At 36.8% G+C, this 21,989-nt stretch overlaps 1 protein-coding gene across 4 annotated transcripts in view; it reads left to right on the forward strand.

Moving 5' to 3' along the window:
* Positions 1–21,989, forward strand: part of LOC149552327 (Serine/Threonine-kinase) — a 161,571-nt gene that overhangs the window by 108,181 nt on the left and 31,401 nt on the right. For 2 of the 4 annotated variants that reach the window (XM_089787862.1, XM_089787863.1), the window contains 2 exons: positions 15,165–15,242; positions 15,474–16,102. In XM_089787862.1, the coding sequence (XP_089643988.1) occupies positions 15,165–15,242; positions 15,474–15,665 (270 nt within the window). In that variant the 3' untranslated portion in view covers positions 15,666–16,102. Of the gene's footprint in view, positions 1–15,164; positions 15,243–15,473; positions 16,103–21,989 lie in introns of those variants that run through there. The other 2 variants (XM_089787865.1, XM_089787864.1) reach the window with 1 other exon arrangement.

Here is a 21,989-nt window from a genome sequence, read left to right on the forward strand (position 1 = left end):
ATGATAAACATAACCCCAACATTGTATGGCGTACTATGAATATTGAGACCTGAAGCCAAGTACTGTACGACATGGTGATGTGTTAATAAAAACACTGTACAACAAAGTTGGGGGATAAAAAGACTTTGACGACACAAGGCTGATCATAGTATGACAGCCACATAGCAGCAAGACATCGAGTATAAACACACCACTGTATGACTTGGAATCATGAAGATGACACAATATTGGGGAAGGCATACAAAGCCAACTTATGGTAATTGAGATGAAGAGGGAAGTGTTATAATCCCTCAATCCACTGCTCGAGAACCGCGAGGAGACTTGGAGGGGCAAGCAGCCTCACTGAATGACCCCTTGGGTAGGAATTGCAAGACACTGTACGCCAATCATTTGAGGTGGAGAACGAAAGATTACAAGTGATGTGTGTATTGGTGGTTAGTATTTGGAAAGATTGAGTGAGCAACACATAGAAGGCTAAAACCGTACACTGGAGGCACTAATGGTCGTACGCCAGTGACAAAATCAAAATACAACTACAAATCTCAGGACACAACAATAGGAAATGCCTAATAACCAAGAAGAGTAGTCGCACAAACAAGAAGTAAGCTAGAAACCCTAACCGTTTCTCTCTTGGGTGCAACAAACAAATCAAGAAACATTATGAACAAGTGACCGTGAAAAGCAAAGTTGTAGGCACAGGCCATCGGTTCAAGTTTGGGCAACACCATGCCCATGAATACCCAAGTACTATTTTCAGGAGTGAAAGTTGCAGGACGGATAGATACAGGGAAAAAGAAGGTATGATCAAAAGTACACACGTCTACAACATCTTATGTAATACCTCAGAACATACAGTTCTAAGGGTTAAATGGCCTAGAGTGCTGAAAGTGGTGGTAGGAAACTCCAAATGATGATCTGGTGAAGGGAAACATAAGGAGTGTGGGTAGAATGGGCAATAAAAATGTCAAATTTCTGCATTAAAGATTTTGAGGGTTCCTTAAGGATAATGATAGATACCTATGACAGACACTCAAAAACAACACCTTTTCCTATCTAGACCATGATGTGGAAATCTCCTTCAAGGTGCAAGATTTTACCAGTGTGTTCGACATACTCGAATATGTAGAAGGGGGCAAAAAGATTGATTTAAAAGCAAAGAAAATGCAATAGGAGGCAAAGAGAGCGAATCGTAAACATGGTATGCAGAGACCTATCTAACATAGAAAACCAAGCTCTAACACGGACTTCCAGAGGAAGAGGGCTGAAGAAATCATACATTATAGTGAGATCGTGGCGTTGCATTATGGACTTGGTAAAGAGTAGACTTATGTGGTCCAGCCATTCTTCTTTCATCTCATTTCAGTAGGTGGCATTGATGAACGAGATTATGATAGGAAGGGTATATGACTGGGCGATGCTACTTTTAGAGTGTATGTATGAATTTATGATGCTGCATCATAAAACAATCTATATGCTGCACTATGCTATTGGATACAAGATTGATCCTAGTTGATAGGCTCGAGATCAAGCCAGGACACTTAGCTCCAGGAGAACCTCCCATTATGCAATAGTGCCATTAGGCCACACCAAGCGGATATAAGGCAATGATAGGGCATAAACGACACAGACAAGAGGTAGACTCAAGATCCAAGCGCAGGAACACGGATAACGGTAGACATGATACCTCATGCGAAAGTGCTAGCGACACAGATGGAGACAACATATAGACAAAGGATGAGGAGGTCGAGGTAATCACAATGATGCCACTATTGTTCCCACAACCTCTTCTCTCCACAACAATGCATTTGACCACCACTATGGGTATGCATAGTCTTGCTTTCAGACATATTAGACGAATTATCGACATGACCCCGACTGTAGTAGTGGCGGAGATAGCACCTACGGTGATTCCTGAGCCAACACTCATTCCCAAGGTAGTAATTGTACCTGAGACCATTTCTGTATCGGAGGCAGAGTCCCACACCTTGCCAGCCAGGGCTTTGTCAAAAGAGGTGATAGAGGTACCCGATCAAGAGCAGACACATGATAGCTAAGAGGAGCCACAGTTAGATGTGATTGGGTCAGATGACGTTGTCATAGCAGAAGTTGCATTGCTAGTCAGCCCAGCCAGAGAGAGTACTGACCTAGCAAGTACAACATGGGATTTAAGTGCTTATTTGAGTCGGAGATTCAACAAAACACTAGTAGCACGAGCATCTAGCATTCTCTCACCTATGAGGGAGGTACCTGAGGTTGAGGTTAGGGAACTTATTGTATCTCCTACAATTCTTTCGGATGGAGAGAGACACCCCACCCTTGTGGATGAGTGACCACCTCCAATAGATAGTGCTCAGATGATGTTGGAGGCAGTAGATACAGTGATGGGCACACAGGAGCAACCAACATCAGTGTCATCCAATAACATGGGAGAGGACTTTGGGGCCTACTTAGGAGATGTAGTGACTTGAGGTCGCCAGGTGGTGATCTCTGCTCAGACACGAGTACTCGAGGGGTAGTTTAGGAGTTGGAGCATGTTCTCTCATTTATGAGAGTAGGTTGTTTGGCTACATTCACCGCATGCTTCAAGGCACGAGGATGGCCTGACACATAGCCTCGGAGATGAGATATGATTGGATTGTTGGAGAGGAGGTAGTGGAAAGCCAAGTGGAGACCCCTACTCGTGAGATAGTATAGGCGTACTGAGACACCTCCTATGCTCTGTGACAGAGTAAGGTAGATTAGGTGGGAGCAGAGAGGGCGCAAGAGGAGACAGCTACCCAATTTGTTGCAGCAGAAGGGAACTTGGCTACACAACAATCAGCCTGGGAGTTAGAATGGGCAACGCTCATCGCTCAGCTTGAGGCAGTCAAGAAAGAGAAAGAATTAGAGAGGACAACATTCATAGCCTAGCTCAAAACAATGAAGCAAGAGAAGAGTCTGCTAGAGGAGTCTGAAGAAAAAGAGGCGAAACATGGGAACATTGCAGAGATGATAAAGACAACACTAGAGATCTAGATACAGGTTGAGGAGAATTTAAAGAAGTGGACCCAGCAAATGCACAAGTTGCAAGCACCGTTGCAGCCTTTGGCATCAACACCTCCAGGGATGCACCCTCCTTCCTCCTGGGATATGTTTTGATGTATTGTATATAGTAGCATTGTCTCATTTTTTGTATGTCTTCCGGAGATGACTTTGTTTTTGGGGGGCATGATGTTGTTGGCAAAAGTGTGTTATAACATTGGGATTAATAAAACATGTGTTAAGGTTGTTTGTTAGAAACCAAATGGCATTCTTTTATGACAGGACAATTGGGTCGCACTCCTTTAGGATCTTAATGTACACTCTTTGTTGGGAGAAAGGATTCATTCAATATTAGTCATTTCTATCTATCTCATGTATTGGTGTATGATATACTTGAAGCATTGAAGCATTAATGAAATATATATCTGGTTCCTGAAGCATTACATGTCTTTTCGTGTTTTGTCTTATATCTTGTTACTATAGCATGTATTAATCCAATTTACTCCAAAGTAGTAAACAAGATTATGATTAGATTTTATTTCTACAAGAGAGCTACCAATTTCCATTTTTACTACTCTTAGGACAAGCTTTTGTGACAAATGATATAATCTACCACACTTTGTTGGTTGTAGGTTTGATATGTGATGTTCCCTGATTTGGGCTGCATTCTAAGCCCATTACAAATGGCCAAATCTTGAGGACTGTATAACCCCAACAACTCAACTTCAAAGTGAGAGATACCTCCTCTTATGTCGTTAGTGAGCCCTTCCCTAATTAGAGATCGTTATTCCAACCACAATGGGCTACTAATTGAACCTTCCTTCTCCCTAATAGATCCCCAAATTTCCTTTACAAATTTAGACCTCCATTTTTGCACTGTAATGATTCATGTAGCAAGGAATGATGAAAGCATACTTGACAACAAAGAGTAATGAAGAGAGCAGTAAAATGAAATGTGAGATTACCTCCCTTACATGATTGAGACAAAGACTACCACTTTCACTGATTGTTTAATTATTATGATAGCATTTATAAACACCAGATTCAACAAAGACAAGTACTAATGAAAAGCATTCAAATAGTAGCGTGAATGTATATAACGATACCAAATTACAATTCAGCGATGAACATGGAATCATCTAGTATCATTGTGACTGGAAGTTGCTTGATCGAGATTAGCTGGAAAAGGCAGTATCCCCAATCTTGGACTATTTACGCTAGACAAGTTGCGTGCATGCAAAGAGTCATATTACAGATGCCACATCATCAGCAATAGAAAATATCAAAATACACACAATACAAATTGATTCTAGGAGGTGGAAATAATCAGTTGAATCTTGGGCTAATACAAATTACGATAATGTTCGTTTGTTGGAAGAGACATATGCAACTCCGGTGATAATTAAGAGTCCAATTCCCAATCACAAACCATATATGGTGTTTGTAGCATAAGGAGACTTCAGCGTTTGTGCATACATGAATTTGGATAGTTAGAGGGGAGTGAAGAAATAAAGCGGAGAGGTCAATTTGTATACATGTGCATACATATCCTTTTATTTAAAACCACCATGATGGAAGTCAACAAAGACCAGCGGATTCATATGCAACTTTGCTATCATGAAGTATTTTGGAATTCAGGAGTCTTTACCTTCAACAAGGATTGCACAACATAAAGACAAAATAGAGATCATAGGAGTTTGAGAAGTCCGCTAGGTAAGTTTAAGCGATAGAAGAAAAAATAATTTATAATGTATTGCAACCTGATATGAATGTGAAAATATTAAAGTAACTAAGTTTCTTGTTCCATCGATTAAGATCATTTGAAGCTTAAGGTTGCGATTATATTAAATGGAAATAATTAATTATATTTGAAAGGGGTGTTATTTAGATATGACTCTTCACTTTGAAAAGTCATACTCCAAATAAACAAAGATATAAATAAGGGAGAAATAAGAAGACATTCGGAAGAAAAAAGAAGACATATTTTACTTGGAGGAGAAATGTAAAATATCAAAGCTATGACTTTAATATAAATTTGTATATTATATTTCAATAATAAATAAAAGCCTTTTTGTTTCATGTTTATTCAAAGAAGAGAGATTTAAAATTATGATTAAGATTTGTCCTTTATGATCAGCAAGAAGATTATTGGATTATTCCACTAGAACTTATGCATTGGATGTTTTCCGCATTCTTTGTTCAATTATCAGGGATAGGCGTGAAATATATAGGTGTTTCCTTGTCTCTGTCTAATTGGGCTTTCCGCTAGAGAGATTAAAATTTCTTTTAGACTAATGTTGAATTGCATACAAGAATTTGAATTGCATACAAGAATTATCTTCTGTATTTGGAGTCTAGGGATAATTGATGATATTTTAAATAAATATTGTCTCATAAAGTTGTACGTAATAATCTTGTTGTAGTCGACTTTGTTACCCTAATAAGCATAGGCACTGGTCTTTTGAAGCATTGGAATATATTTATCAGATTTACAATTGACATTAGAAATCAATGTACTTCCTTCTTGCAAGCATCTAATCAATTATTGATAAATATTATACAAACATTCAATTATATCAAAGCAATCACATAAACTTTTATTGATTGAGTTCAAGGATTTTGCCAACCGAAGAACTCAAAGACTAAATTTGCGATATAAAAGCTTTGAGTAAGGTGACCAGGTTCGAGGTGAAGGTCTACTTGCCTAGGCATAGCGGAGCCTAAAGTGCAAGGGAATTAAAATTATTCTTGTTTGTTGGCCAGAACTGATTTGGATAATCCTACTAGAGACTTGACAAAGCTCTTGGATTTCCAATCTATGGTTTTGGGAACCAACACTCCCTAAGGAAAATTGCTTGATTATTTTAAGTTCTAGCATTAAAGCTCCCAATGAGAATGATCTCCCTTAAAGTGCAATAATAAGCTATGTCCCTTTATATGGCTGCATGTGGATCTTCTTTGTTAGCTTTTTTTTCTTGTATGTTTTTGAGCCATATAGAGCAAGTAACAAGTAGGTAGAATGACGGGAGTCTCTTTCTTTGAAATCTTCACCCATATGAATTGGGTCTTTCTTCTTCGTTTTTTATTATTTTCTGTCATGTAAGGTTGTCACTCCACTGTGCCCTTTCCATTCTCCACTAAATCATTCCATACTGAGACCTTATTAAAGCCTTCAAAATTTGCAACCCTGCATCCTTTGTGTTCATGAGTCTCTACGAACATGATGTCTTTTCCTACTGCAATTGACCCTAAACCAGGACTCCTTGCTGCTGTAGCCTTCTCCAATTGCTTTTTTTCTTGTCTTCTAACTATGCAGGAGTTAGATCTTCATCTATATACATATGAGTTCCTTTGAGGAATCTTTTGTTTCTTAAAATCTGATTCTTATCTTCTATATTTTTCAAGATCACTTGCATTTCTGCTTCTTTCTCCTCTGGTCAATCTTCCCAATTTGTTTCCTTGAATGAATTATCTTGCCCATTATAGCTTGTTTAACAAGAAGTCTCTTAGTAGTCTAGTGTTTTCTTCTTCCCCATATTCTTTTAAACCTTTGATAATGATGTTTTATGCTTTCTCCTGACGGTCTTCTTCCCACATTTGCAACCTGTTTCCTTATAAGATCTTTCTGTGTCTTTGTTGACTCTTTGACTGTTTTAGACCATGATCTGGCCTATCCTAACTTGTCTCTTAGCTCTGTTTCTTTGACTTCTATATCCGCTATAACTAACTGAAACTCTTTGATGTTTGGGATGCTACTTTTCTCAAGTATTTGGTTTATCTTGCCGCCCTTGACCTGGTTTAACTCATACTTTAGAGCTGAAATCTCTTGTTGCCCTATCTACATGATGCTTTGTATCTCAGTTGTCCAAGCTTTAAGTATCTTATTTTCTTGAGCTAGCTTTGCATTGACCTAAATTACACCTTGGAGTTTGTTTTCTATAGTTTCTTTTGCCATCTCTAAGTCTACTAGCCTTTTTTCAGTTCCTATAACTCATTTGAAATAAATTTCAAATGACCACATTAAAGTTGTTGATTTGGGATAGAAAGGTGATGCAAGAACATCCTTGGGTTCTTGGCAATCTTGCACCAACCAAAATTATTTCATTTTAGTTTGTTCCTGTTTTGTCAATTTCTATGTTTTCGTCAGTGTTCCTTTGAGTAGGCTCATTTGTTGTTGCTAACCTCATGGTATGTTTTGGACATCAGGTTTTACCTTTGTTTGGGTTTGCACCTTGATCAAATCCTTCACAATGGAGATGTCTTGGATTCATGCTTGGACCTATGTGTTCTTCACGTTTAATGTCTAAATTGGAGTTTTCCAATCACGCGAAGCATTTCTGTGATTTGTGAAGCTTTGTGGCTCATCGTTCGATGTTCCTGAGCTCATAATCAACATACCCATGTGTGAGTGCTTCATTTCAGATCGTGGTAGTTAAGTTTTTCATGATTTAGGTCCTGACCTATATTTGGTATTCTGTTTTCCTTATCTTGGAAATGTGATCTTTCTTGGCTGCCATGATTCTTGGGAAGGCTCTATATATTGGGGCACTTGATCATTGTTAGGTATTAGTTTTTGGTAGATAACTATTGGGGCTTCAAAAGGCTTAGAGATTTGGATTTTTGCTTGTAATTGGGTAGGTAAGATGAGAATGTAAGCGTAAATGTTGCTGGCCAATTGTATGTAATTTTTATGAATCTATGTTAGTGCAAACATCAAATCTGGCTTTTTTCAGTTCATTGTTGTTCTTGTTGTTGTGGTTTCCACTTTGTGACTTAGACTACATGGTTTGGAGTGTTCTCATTGAGGATCCTCCTACCGTGAGTGCGCCAGATGATATTGGGGCAAAGTTATATTCATGTGATAGAAGATCCTTGTTCTTGAATTTGTGAACCCCATAAGTGTTTGTTGTGGGGTGGTAGAGTGTGGATCTAGCCTGCAATTATATAGGACTTGTGTAAGATGGTTAGAAGAGGAATTACTACTGGTTGTGAACTTCAAATGAGATTCAACTAGGCCGCCAAATTGTCGAATTGAGGCAGGTTGTACGTGTGTTTAGTAAATTGCCAAGTGAGAGGCAATTAAAACCTTGTGGTTAGATCGTTGATTTAAGGTAGTTGCACCAGAGTTGAGGGAAAGATGCTACCACAAAGGATGAATTCTAGGAGGGTAAAACAAATGATGGAAGATTTCAGGAATGAGATCCGAAACACATTAGTTGGTTTGCAGAGGAATCTATAACCAGAGGATGAATATGAGGAGGCTGCAGAAGAATCAAAGACTGAAGAAACTAAAGGACCAATAAATGAGAGAGAAGAGAGATTGCTAAGGGCAGCGGCTCTAGTAAGAGTCATAGAATGAAGGTCTCTAACTTTTCTGTCTCATTGCCTCTAGAGGATTTGATAGACTAGATAGGAGAGTTGGAGGACTACTCTGAGCCTGAAGATATTAGAGATCCGCAGAGGGTTAGGTTAGCACAAATTAAGTTGAAAGGAAATGTTGCTTTATGGTGGAAAGAGTTGCAGAAAGATAGAGAGGAAAATAGTGAAATGAAAATCACACAATATAGACAGATGGTTGCAAGACTGAAGGCTAAATTCATTCCAAAAGACTACGAATTGAAGTGGTTCAAGAAGTTACAAAACTTGAAGCAAAAGGACACGAGTGTGAAGGAGTATACTGAGAAGTTTGCAAGATGACTATCAGATTAGACACTGAGAGATAATTGGGGAGAAGGTGGCTAGATTAAATGGTCTTAGACTTAACATCCAAGATGAGATGAGTATGTCGAAGATTTCCACAGTTGAGGATGCTTACCAATATGCCAGTAGAAGATAAGGTAAAGAGAAGACATTTGAATAACCCTAGAGGAAAGGAGAAACAAGTGAATAGTAACAAGAAGAATCAGGCAATTGAAGAAGAAACAAGATCTAAGTGGCATAAAGAACCAAATTAGAGGGCACAAAGAAGAGGAATTGTCAACAAGGACTTCTTGGGTATATGTTTCAAGTATGGAGAAATTGGACATAGGTCTTTTGAATGTTCCGAGGGATAACCGGTAAGAAGAATTATATGGCACATGAGAAACATATCATTGGAACCCTAGATGAGAGTACGATAGATCTAGAGCTAGGAGAATCCTTAATATGTAGCAGAGTTTTGATGGAGCAAAACAAAGGGGAGATTGAAACTACACAAAGGAAGAATCTTCTTAGGATTATATACAAATCATGGGGTAAGTATTGTAAGGTTATTGTAGATAGTGGAATTACGAATAACTCGGTATATGAGGAAATGATAGAGAAGCTTGCTTTTAAGAGGCTTAGGAATCCTAGTACTTACAAGATAAGTCGTTCACAAGATGATCATGGAGTAGAGGTGAAAGAGCAATGCTTGGTGAACTTTAATATTGGCCCTCAGAGATGAAGTCTTGTCTTTGAGTGCTTGTCATGTTTTGTTGGGTAGACCTTGGCAGTTTGATAGAGGAGCTAACTATGGTTATTGAAAGAACCTATTTATAATAGAGAAGGATATGCATAAGTTTACTTTGGCTTCCTTAAGGAAGAAAGAGAAGGGAGTGGGGAACTCGAGTCTTGTGAAGATTTGTTGTGTTGAGAAATAAAATACAGAGATCATTTTGGAGGACAAGGTGGATTTGAAGAAGGATCTTGGAGGACAAGGTGGATTTGAAGAAGGATCTTGTGAGTATAATTGATAACAAGATGGTACTAGTTGGGAAGAGGTAGAGATATGCAACAAAAGGCCTTGGTTGCAAGTGAAATGGGGTCTTGCAGAATTGGTAAATTTGATAAGTAGAAGAAAGAAAGTGGTGGTAAATGTCCCTTACTACTCTATGCAGATATGAGGTGAGGAAAAGAAGGTGAAGATAAAGAGAAATTGAAGGATTTGTCAAAAGAAAGTAAAGACATAAGGAGGAAGAAAGATAAAGATTTGGAAAATATCTGGATCAAGGATGCACATGGGATTTACATCTTGGGTCTTATCAGATGGTCATGAGTTCCTTTCACGAAACATCTTCTCACCAAGGGTGTCTAATGTAGGAATATCCTTGCCTTCATGGAAATCTTGTATCAATAAAAAATATTTCCTTTCAGTTTGTTCCTCTTTTGTCAATTTTTTCGTTTTCTATGGCGTTCCTTTGAGTTGGCTCATTTTCTACTGTGAACCTCATGGATGTTCAGGACATCATGCTTTACCTTTGTTTGGGTTCACACCTTGATCTAATCCTTTGCAGTGGAGATATCTAGGATGAATGTTCTAGACGTCATGTTTTACCTTTGTCTGGGTTCACACCTCGATCCAATCCTTTGTAGTGGAGATATCTAGGATTCTTTCTTGGACCTGTGTGTTCTTCATTTTTAATGACTAAATTGGAGTTTTCCAATCATGCATAGCCATTCCGTGATTTGTGAAGCTTTGCGGTTCATCATTCAATGTTCTTGAGCTCATGACCGACATACCTATGGGTTTGTGCTTCATTTCAGATCGTGCTGGTTAAGTTTTTTGTGATTTAGGTCCTGACCTATATTTGGTATTACATTTACCTTATCTTGGAAAATGTGATCTTTCTTGGCCTAAATGATTCTTGTGAAGGCTCTATATACTGGGGCATTTGATCATTGTTATTTATCAGTTTGGTAGATAACTCTTTGGGGTTTGAAGGGCTTAGAAGTCTGGATTTTTTTTTTTTTTTTGTAACTGTGCTTGTAAGTTGAGAATGTAATCCTACATGTTGCTGGCCAATTGTATGTAATTTTAATGTGTTAATGCAAACATCTGACTTGGCATGTTTTCAGTTCATCGTTCTTGTTTTTGTGGTTTCCGCTGTGTGACTTGGGCTACACAGTTTGGACTGCTCTCATTGAGGATCCTCCTATTGTGACTGCATCAAAAGGCTTGCACCATAATTCATATTTGCTCCCTACTTTGTTCTAATACTTTTGGAATTCTTGACTTTTTTGGTTCTGTTTTTGTTGTATGACGAGGCTTGGCACTCAAACAAATTTTGCACCCATTTAGTCTTGGATTCTATTGTTTTGTCTGTGTGTAAACTTTTTTCTCCGATGGTTATATCAACTGCTTTAGGAAGTATGGAAACAAATTTGTGGCCACTAACCTGTGGCCCTTAGAGATGCCCACTTTTGTCTCTTTATGTGCACTACTGGGCCTACAAATCACTGTCTGTTCCTGCAAATCTTTGTTTTGCCCACAAAATAGGTACATCTCTCAAACCCTCTTAGAAACCATCATACTTTGATTGCCATCTCATAAATCATCATATATTTAGTCCTTTGGATATTAATCACACCATCTCTTGTATGTTTATCTCTGCCAATATTCCTTTTAACGGTTGATTTGTTGCTAAAATTTGAGTTGCACTCATCACTCAACTCATTAATCGTTGTTAGAGTAGATTGGTATAGATCTTTCCATAAGTTTTGACTCATCAACAATATACAAATAGCGGTAATATCTCAAACCAAATATTTTCTCCAAATTTCTAAAAACACAATCCAAAAAATTCAGCAACAGATTTACACAAATGATTTACACTTCATTCAACAAAATAACAATATCCAACTGAAAATATATAGTTTTTGAAAATAATAATGCTTTTAGATCCTACAACAGAACAATATCAATATCCAATCTTGAACATATAAACTACGGTCAGAAGGTTAAAATGAAATAAAGTTTTTAAGCACAAATGAGATACCCCTGTGATATCTCCAGCAGACAATTGGTTTCCGTCCACTGCCTCCAAGCTCAGTGGTATCTGTCCTCTCACTTGCTGAAGAATGAAGCTTTGTAGAACTCTCCAAGAGAGAAAATGAAATACAAATCATAAACTGAGTATTTTGAAATGAACCAAACTTCCTTCTATTAATGCTCAATGCAGTGACCTTTTAGTTTCGCCTGCCTATCTCTTTTTCTTTTTTCCTTTTTAAAGTATCCATTTTCCCACTCAAGAGAATAATATGGCCTTATAAAAATAAAGTGAATTATTAATTTGCCTTTTAATTTAAAAGCCACTTATTCAAAGAATTTAATCTTCAGGCATTAAAATAGATAATCAATTGGACTCAAAAACAATGTGTTATAGCTCATCAGAAAGATCTCAGCAATATGCTCCAAGTCCAACACTGAAAGCCAGAAAGCAGGAACTGTGCTGACTTACTATAAATACTAAGTATTTAGAAACCCCCATTGTATCAACTCAGATTGGCTTGAATCTGAAAGTGCCTAGACTAAAACTCGCACTGATCTTGGTAAAGTCCCGATTAGCCCATGGGACTAGGTGGAAAGGGCTAACGACACATTAAGAAATAATGGCTACAAAAAAGGGGAAATTACGATAACTGTCCTTCCAAATAAAGGTATTCTTAGTGTTATCAACTATGCTCCTCTAGGATGCATCTCCTGGGCGTGGAGACCTATTTTTTTGCCATCCCCAGTGGTGTTTCAAAATGAGAAAATCTGGTACTGTTCCCAAAATGCCACTTTGAGAGCAGCAGGGTATGAGGGTACAACTAGAAGTCCTTGGGAGGGGTAGAAATCCTCTACCCGTCCCCTATGGCCCAAGCCATTTTTGGACTGCTAGTGTTAAACAATAAATCATTTTCAAATTTGAAAAAAAGGTTGGTTGGTCCACAAGGACATCCAAACCACATCTAACAATGCCAAAACCTACTCTTGCCATAGAGTAACCAAAAAGAAGAAAAATAAATCAATTTTCACTTTCACAAAGTAGAAGAGCAGCAAGGAGCAGCTGGTCAAGAAGTAAACAACTGTTGAAAGGGGAGGTTAGGGCATCGAATCTACTTGATTTAGACTTTTAGACCTACCATCTACTGATTATGGGCAGTTATATATTATTGACAATTTCTATGTTACTGTTTAGTAGTTTAGTTATAGTATTTACATTTTAATATTTTATATCATTACATGGTTGATATTGTGCAGTGTAACCCAAGTTCGTGCACTTGGGTCAAAACCCTGAAGCACCTGGTGCACGTACGCACCCTGCACCCGAGTACCCCCATTGGCCGAAAAATTGTCACTGCACCTCGGCCGCACTGGTCGAGCACTTGGCTGGGATGCAAGACGCAGGTGCTCGGGTGCAAGGGTGCGTGCATGTGTGTGCGTGGGGTGCTCCTAGGGTGCTTGCGGGGTGCAGCTGGCCAAGTGGTCAAAAAAGTTAAAAAAAATACTTTCTTGCATTTGTTTTTTAAAAGTTAAAAAGTGATGAGGACTTCGATATAGGGGATGATTAGAGAGCACTTGGGATGATTCGGGATTCCATTCTCATTATTGACATTTTGTCATTTTATTGATTGTACTCACTTTGATTATTTGATATGGCTATGATACATTATTTCATTTCACTGTTTCATGCTACTCGGCTCATTGTCATCATGAGCATCTTTATGATATATGATATTCATATTTGAACAATGAATTTTGAATCTTGCATCTTGAACTAAGTTAATTTGTTAAATGGTCATTGGTAATGGTTATGAAGTTTCAAGTTTCAAGTTTGAACTTATGGTTTGTGAATCGCATTTCAATTTTCTCTATTCAACTATATTTGGTATGTTATATAATTTATTGAAGTATCATTTCATAATTAGCATTTTCAGTCATCTATATATATATATATATATATACTATGCAAACCCCTCTCCCCTCTCCCCCCCGCACCCTCACTAAATTGAGGCCCTTGTTTTTCCCGCACCTGAAACTTGTCCCGACGTCCCCCCGCATTGCCACACCCCTCCGCTAGTGTAACACTGATATTGTGAGCCTTTGGGCATTTTTTGCTATATGTATGCCATATAGTGACAATGAGAGCATTTAGATTTTGTTATTTTGCTTACTGATTCACATGTGAAATCTCAATTCAAGTCTAATGCTATGTATTAAGCTTCTAAAATGTCTATGGTGAATTCTTTATCAATGTTATTATATGCATATGGGAAGTTTCTCTATATAAAAATCCCCCTATTTTCTTAATAGCTGTCCCCTACTGTCTCCTAAAAATTGCCCCTAAACTGTACCCATAATAGAAGCACATCCCTGTCCCAAAACTTCGCGAAACATAGTTCATCGACTAATATGACCTTCAACATCATTCATGCTGTTCTTCAGGATGTCAGTGCCTTAGCCATGATCATGCTTATATGGTCACTGTTTGTATATGTTTCACTTAGTTTTTTTAGACATGGAGTGTCGGGTTTTTTTGGATATTCGTCTCTTCTGTATGATGGACCTGAACAAAGCCTTGCAGTTTTCTCTCATCAGTGACATTGCTAGATGATTATCTCTGTGTAGTGATACTTATCATGTGCAAAGATACCAGTTGGTTTCTAATTCGTGAATAACAATTATGCATATTGGTTTAGTATTGATTACGGGCATTAGTTTTACTTATCCTTATTGGCCATTTTCTTTTCTATAGCATCAATGTTATTATTATTTATGGTATTTTCATCCTTCCATATGGATTATCGACTCTTATGGTTTATGAAGACTTGTCTTGTGATTATATTATAATTCATTATTGAATATTATAATATTATTATTGTTATTTAGAAAGGGGATTTCACAACAATTTTTTAGTATAATGGGAGTTTTGGATACTAAGGTGAAAGTGTTTTAAAACTACTTGTCTGTGCCAGAAATTTATGATAGATTTCATGTCATCTGTGTATTGGCTTGTTTCTCAAGAGAGCTAATTCTGCAGGTGTTTGTGTAAGTAGAATTCATGGATGAAACTCTTCCTTATATGACATGGTATGCTTCCTAGTTGAATTCTAGGCATATTTAGGGAAAGTATTTATGATTTTTGTTTGGAGGCATACCCTATGCTATACAGTGCTAAGAAGGAAAAATCTGTTTTCTGGTGGGGTTGTAGATCTCAATGCTGAAAAAAATCTGTTTTGTATTTGCTTTTTAGTGGCTAAAGATAATATGATAATTTTCAAATTTATATTGTTAATTTAGGTATATTAAATGTGATTGTGGAAGGAAATTTCCTTTTTTTCGTTTTTGACTTTAAGGGGTACACATTAATTCTCATGCCTCTTAATTTTTTACCATGAAATGAATCTTGTTTTGAATGCAGATCCGGCAGATAGCTGATTCAGACTCGTATTGGTTTTCAATTCCTAATGTTGGAACTCTTCTTAAGAGCCTCAGTCAGGTGTGTGCTACAATGCTACTTTTCCTCTCTTGCACCTATAAATGGCATATTTTAAAATCACTAGAAATTGTCCATACAGGGAAGTTGATGGGGATGCAGTCCACATTCCTACAAGGGAGTATCCTTATAACTATCCATATGATGCTGAAGCAAAAATACCAAACTTGTGGAAAAGGATCCTTAAATCTTTTCTTGTTACCGAGGCTAAAACTAGAATTGTAATTGTTTCAGGGTCGAAAAGAACTGCTTAATTTCTTAAACCGAAGGAGATACAAAGAAATATTCTTATCAGCTTTGGAGAAACGACGTTTGCGACTCTCAAAGCTTGACATGAGATTTCATCTGCGAGACCTGATAGGGTCTGGCCACCTCAAAATTATTGATACTCCAGCTGGATCACTTGTTCGTGTTGCCAAAGAATGAGCTCCAGATAAATTAGTCCAGTCTCATCATTGATGTGGCGTACACAGATGGTCTTGATCTTTGTTACAATTCATATATTTCTATGACAAACATGTTGGTTATTTGGATTCATGGAGGAATGAGATTTAGGATATCTTGATACAGTGCAGTCTTCCTTACTAATTAGTAATTTAACTGTTGTGTACTTGTCAGAAACCTTGAATAGCCTCACATTCAAATCTATCAGGCAGTCAGGGTTCAATTTTGATGGGTACTTTGGTTCATATGAGTGGACTTCTGTTCTATTCAAAATTCTTCTGCTCTGCGCAAAAGGGTTTATCCTCCTCTAGTAAACAAATTATGGGTCCAGTAAGTGGAGAAATTGAAGCATTTTTACACTAAATGCTTTAGTTTGATCTACTTGATTCAAGAATGCAAATGAATATTTCATTTAGGTAGTGGTTATGGTTGTACTTAGTCAATTATTTTCATGCCCCTTTTCTCCATATTGTTAAAGCAATTGATTTTGCATTGAATACTTATAATTTCCACTCATCCTTATTTCAAATTTTTTTATCCAGACTTGTAGAGAACAGTTGAAATACATTTAGTGACTACCTCATATTAATAAAAATAAAAATTGATGATGAATTCTTCTTTGTGCAGAGCTATTACTATGACTTCTTTAATTACCATCTCTAACATAACAATCATCAACATCATCCTTCACGGCTTATTTGAAAAATCCATATGGTTGCTTTAGTTGATGCCATGCCTTTTTTGAAAATCTGTAGCAATGCTTCTCTTTACTATTTATCGGGGCTGGGTTTATGTTTAAGGATTGTCTCCTTGAATTTTGGCTGCTGGTTGTTAGGTTTAAGAATAATGACATTATGACATGCCTCCTATGTTTTGTAAATAGTTTCTTTCATAATAGCATTCCATTTACGAGGCAAATTAAAAGTGTATATAATAAAATTACTTGTGTTTAACATGGAAAACCCAACTATTAAAAAAACTAGTGTAACATGAGGACTTGTACCCCCTCCCAAACCTCGAAGTACCTGTCCCTGAGACGTCCTTGCACCTGGTGCTTGAGTACCCAAGTACCCCCACCTTCGCCATTTCGCAACCATGCTGCCACTAGGATGGGTACTTGAATTTCTATTTGATTTTTGATTTTTGAATGTTACTATTGGGTATGTAATATCTTACTATGTTCAATGTTCAATAGTTCTAGCTCATGTGATTGTTATTTGATGCTGCATCGGAAGAGAAACAAACATAAACTAAATAAAGGATTTGGTCAATTTTGCTTATTACTCTCAATTACATAATCAATTAGCCAAAACAACTTACATCTTCGAGTACTTAATTGAACTTGAAAGCACAACTAACCTACGACGTTCTAGACTAAACCAGGTGAAGTTGATGGCCTTTTATCCCTATTTGTCTAATTATAGTCGTGGTCATAACACAGTCAAGGCAAGAGAACCTCCAAAGGAGATGTCCAACCTTGCAATTAGATATGCCATAGTGGAAATGCCCAAACAAACTAACAAGAGATTAACATTGAAGGAAGAAATATCACTGGATTATCAAAAAGTTGGCTTGCAAATGCAGATATTAAATCACCATTGTTAGTATACAACTACAAGATACATACATTCACTACCTTCACCAACCTATTTGTGACTAATCATTCCTCAAAATTATGAAAATACATTGACCCTAACTACCTCTGCTACTTCTAGCGAATCCTTCTCCAAAAAAGAACCACTACCTTACATACATACAAAATTGCTAGCCACAAGTTGACTTATTTGACCATTAAATTTTGAGACAAAGGAAATATATTACAAATAGATAGGTCAAGATTCAAATCTATAACAACAACCCAAAATGAATCTAATAAACCATCCGAACACAAAAGAGGGTCAATCAATCATATAGCAACATAGAATAATGTGCCATTAAGCATCACATGTTGTGAATTTTCATTGCAAGCAATAACTTGACACTCTGATTGAACAAGAAAGACAATATAAGACTAGTCTGATCATAAGATAACTTCGTCTAGAAACCTCAAAATAAGGTGTGAAGCTAGACACAAAATATCCTTGATGCCTAGACTGTGCCATAAGGATCGCATAAGAGAACGAGCCACTAGATTGATCACAACATAAAACGTGAAGAAAATTGTCCAAATGAACAATACAGACAAATCAAAAGAAAATATTTGGGTGATGCAAGATTGCCAACGGCCTAAGGATGCTCTTGCATCAGACACCATAGGTGAATAGAAGATGTTCCATAAGAGGAGCTTATCAACATCTCACATGATTCATAACATAAAATCTTATGTTCACCCTTGACCCACATATTGTCTTCATCAAGAAGGAAATGATTGTGTCGACTCTGCAAATCCTCAAAACCAAAATAATACCTTCCACCATTAGACACTTCTCTGCTATTGCTTCCACAACCTTTGATCTTATCAATCACATTACACCATTTGCTACTTCCTTTGTCACTTTTGCAGCTAGTAACCATTGTCTGCTCAAGCTTTTGTTGTTTGATTCCACTCTTGACATCATTCAAAAAGTTTACATTCTCTAATCCATTCACAAGGATATGTTTCTCCCTAGATCTCATTCGTTTGACAACTTGTAACAACATGACGCAATTGTCACTAGTATTCAATTTCATTGGATTCTTCAACAATTGTACCACCTCAGTAACCTTTTTAGCCACCTACTGCAAATCTATCACCTTCCGATCCGAAGTAGTCTGATCTCCTAAGGTATAGGTTTTCATCATACTTGAATTCTTAGATTTCATTACATCCTCCCTCAAAGGAAGTAATGTAAACCTATGACCATCTTTCACAATAGAAACAACATTCCTTCTGCAATCATGAATAACACCAACATCATGTTGCTAATGTCTTCCTAACAAAACATGGAAAGCTCTCATGTTAATCACATCACACAATACATCATCTCGGTATGGTCCAATATTGAAATTTAACCCAACACCATTCTTTCACTTCCACCTTATGATCATCCTAAAATCAACTTATTCCATAACGACAAGGATGTTGGAGGTCTCCTTAATCCTAACTCTTGTACTATTTCTTCTGATACATGATTATTAGTACTTCTACTAACCATTATCATCTTCCAACATTTACCTCATGATTTACAAATAGATCAAAACAACTACCTTCTCTGTATAGACTTTGGTTCCTTCTAAATCAACATAACTTTTTGGAACATCAAAAATTCTCTCATCTCAAGTGCAACTTCCCTTTGAACAAGTTCGTCTTTCTTCGCTTGTTCTTCATGTGCCACTAGGTTCTAGTTTCCCTTGCTAGAATCAACCGAACATTGGAAATATCTATTTCTAACATTCCCAAATTTGAAACAAATACCTTTGAAATCTTTGCCACCTCTTCCCTTTCCATGAATCTTTTGATTAGGTCCCTCTTCAATCATAAGTTGATGTTTACCCTTATCAACATCATTTACCCTTAACCTAGGGGTAACTTGTCTTCTCTTTAACTTATCTTCTACCTTTAGAGCATAGTTATAAGCATCTGCAATTGTGGTAATCCTCAACATACTTATCTCATCTTGAATGTTAAGTCTCAAACCATTAACAAACCTAGCCACATTTTCCTTAGATGACTCTCAATGTCCAGATCTGACTGTCATCTTGTAGAATTCCTCTATATACTTCTTAGCTGTCAAATATTTTTGCTTCAAGTTCTGTAATCTCTTAAACATTTCTAATTTATAATCCATTGGTACGAACTTACCCTAAAGTCTAGAAATCATAACTCTCCATCTGATCTTAGGTTCATTAGCTTCCCTATCTTTTTGCAGCTCTTTTCACAAGCACCCTGACCTTTCAACTTAGTTTGTGCTAACCTAACTCTCTGTGGATCTCTAGCATATTTAAGCTCAAAGTAATCCTTTAGTTCATTATTCCAATCCTTAATTCCTCCAGATGCGATGAGCTAAAAAAGAATGCAAAATTAATCCTATGATTCTTACCCATTTGTGCCATAACTCTAAAAAATATTTCTTCTTTAGCAAGAAACTCAACTTCAATTTTCTCCTAGCTTCAATCAAAGCATTCTATATCTCAGTCCTTATCTCATTTTTGAAACCCTACGATTCTTACCCAAAAAGAATGCAAAATCAATCCTATGATTCTTACCCATTTGTGCCATAACTCTAAAAAATATTTCTTCTTTAGCAAGAACCTCAACTTCAACTTTCTCCTAGCTTCAATCAAAGCATTCTATATCTCAATCCTTATCTTAATTTTGAAACCCTCCATCATTTTCTCTAGCCTTCTAGGATTCATCCTTCTAGGTGACATAGTTATAAAGATACCAATCTTCAATTCCTTAGGGTTGGAGATCTAATTACAAGTGTTGATTTCCCTAATTTGATCTAGTAATTTACCAACACCAATAAAATGCCTCAAGCTACTAGGTCTATTTGGTAACTAGGAAATTGTCAACCAAGAGCAATCCTCCTCATGCAACCTTCAACAATTATAGGCTAGATCCGATCTTCTGCTACCCCATAACTAGGTCATAAGTGTGATCTTCAATTTTACCAAGCAACCAATCCTTCTCTAATCACCTTGCACTAAACTCTGGGTGATGTAGATCAAATCCTCAACTTTTTCCACTCTACAACAATAAAGCAAGAATGTCAAAGATATCAGATTCCAAGTACTTGTTCTTCTTTGATGTCGAACCTGATTGTTATATCAGTTGATGCAGTCAAGGGAAGACAACCTCCAAAGAATATATCTGACCTTGTAGCTAGAAATGCCACAAAAGAAATTGCTAAAAAAATCAATAAGAGATGAACATCAAAGGAAGAAATATCACTGGATTATCATCAAGTTGATGTAGTCACGACAAGACAACCTCCAACTAATATATTTGACCTTGTAGCTAGATATGCCACAAAAGAAATTCCTAAACAAATCAATAAGAGATGAACATCAAAAGAAGAAATGTCACTTGATTATCATCAAGTTGGCTTGCAAATATAGATATTACATCACCATTGTCAATATACAACTTCTACAAGACAAATTCATTTACTACCTTCACCAACCTATTTACAATAGATCATTCCTCAATATTAAGATAATTCTCATGCCCTAGTTAACTTGGTTACTTCTACCAATCCTTCTCTAGCCACCTTGCACTAATCTTCGATTGATGTAGATCATGTCCTTAGATTCTGCCACTCCACAACAACAAGGCTTGCAAGTCAGATACACTAGAGTCCAAGTGCTTATTCTTCTTAGATGTAGAACTGTGCTTTGATGCCACTTTTTTTAGTCAAGACAAGCGAACCTTCAAAGGAGATGTCTAACCTTGCAACTAGATACAACACAAGAGAAATACCCAAACAAACTAACAAGAGTTGAACATCAAAGGAAGAAATAACACTAGATTATCATCAAGCACCATTGTCAATATACAACTGCTACAAGACATATACATTCACTATCTTTACTAACCTATTTGCAATTGATCGTACCTCAAAATTAAGGTATTTCACATACCCTAGTTACCTCAACTACTTCTACCCAATCCTTCTCCCCTAAATAGGAACCACTGCCCTACATATATATAGGATCACCAACCAAAAGTTGCCTTATTTGATCATTAAATTCCAAGACAAAGGAAGCATATTACAAATAAAATGTTAGGACCCAAATCCACAATAACAACCCCAAATTCATATAATAAATGATGCAAACATGCAAGAGGGTAGATTAGACATATAGAAACATAGCAAAATGTGCCATTAAGCATCGCTTGCCTCAAATCTTCATCACAAGCCACAACTCATCACCTTAACTAGTAGAAGAATAAATCCAATATATGACTAGACTGATCATAAGATAACTTCAGCTAAAAATCTCATAAAAAGCTACAAAGCTAGATATAGGATCTCCTTAATGCTTAGACCACGCTATAAGGACCACATGAGAAAATGATCCAACTACATCAATCACAACCTAAAACAATAGGAAAACCATCCAAATGAATAATAACAAACAAAATGAAAGAAAATATTTTGGGTGATTCAAGATTGCCCCCAACCCAAGGATGCTCTTGCATCATAACATGAGATGTTTTTACTAGGAAGTTACTTCTAGAAAAGAATACACAAAAGTTAAAAAGGGAAGAAAAAAATACTAGATTTCCATTGAGAAGGTACCTAATATAATTGATTACTCCTTGAAAATGGATTATAAGATTTCTTGCTCATTAGAAATGTTGGTTTGCTAGTAAAATAAGTC

Source organism: Cupressus sempervirens, chromosome 6 (assembly GCF_028749045.1).
Source record: "Cupressus sempervirens isolate cs-2001-9-10 chromosome 6, ASM2874904v1, whole genome shotgun sequence".
NCBI classification, from domain to species: domain Eukaryota; kingdom Viridiplantae; phylum Streptophyta; class Pinopsida; order Cupressales; family Cupressaceae; genus Cupressus; species Cupressus sempervirens.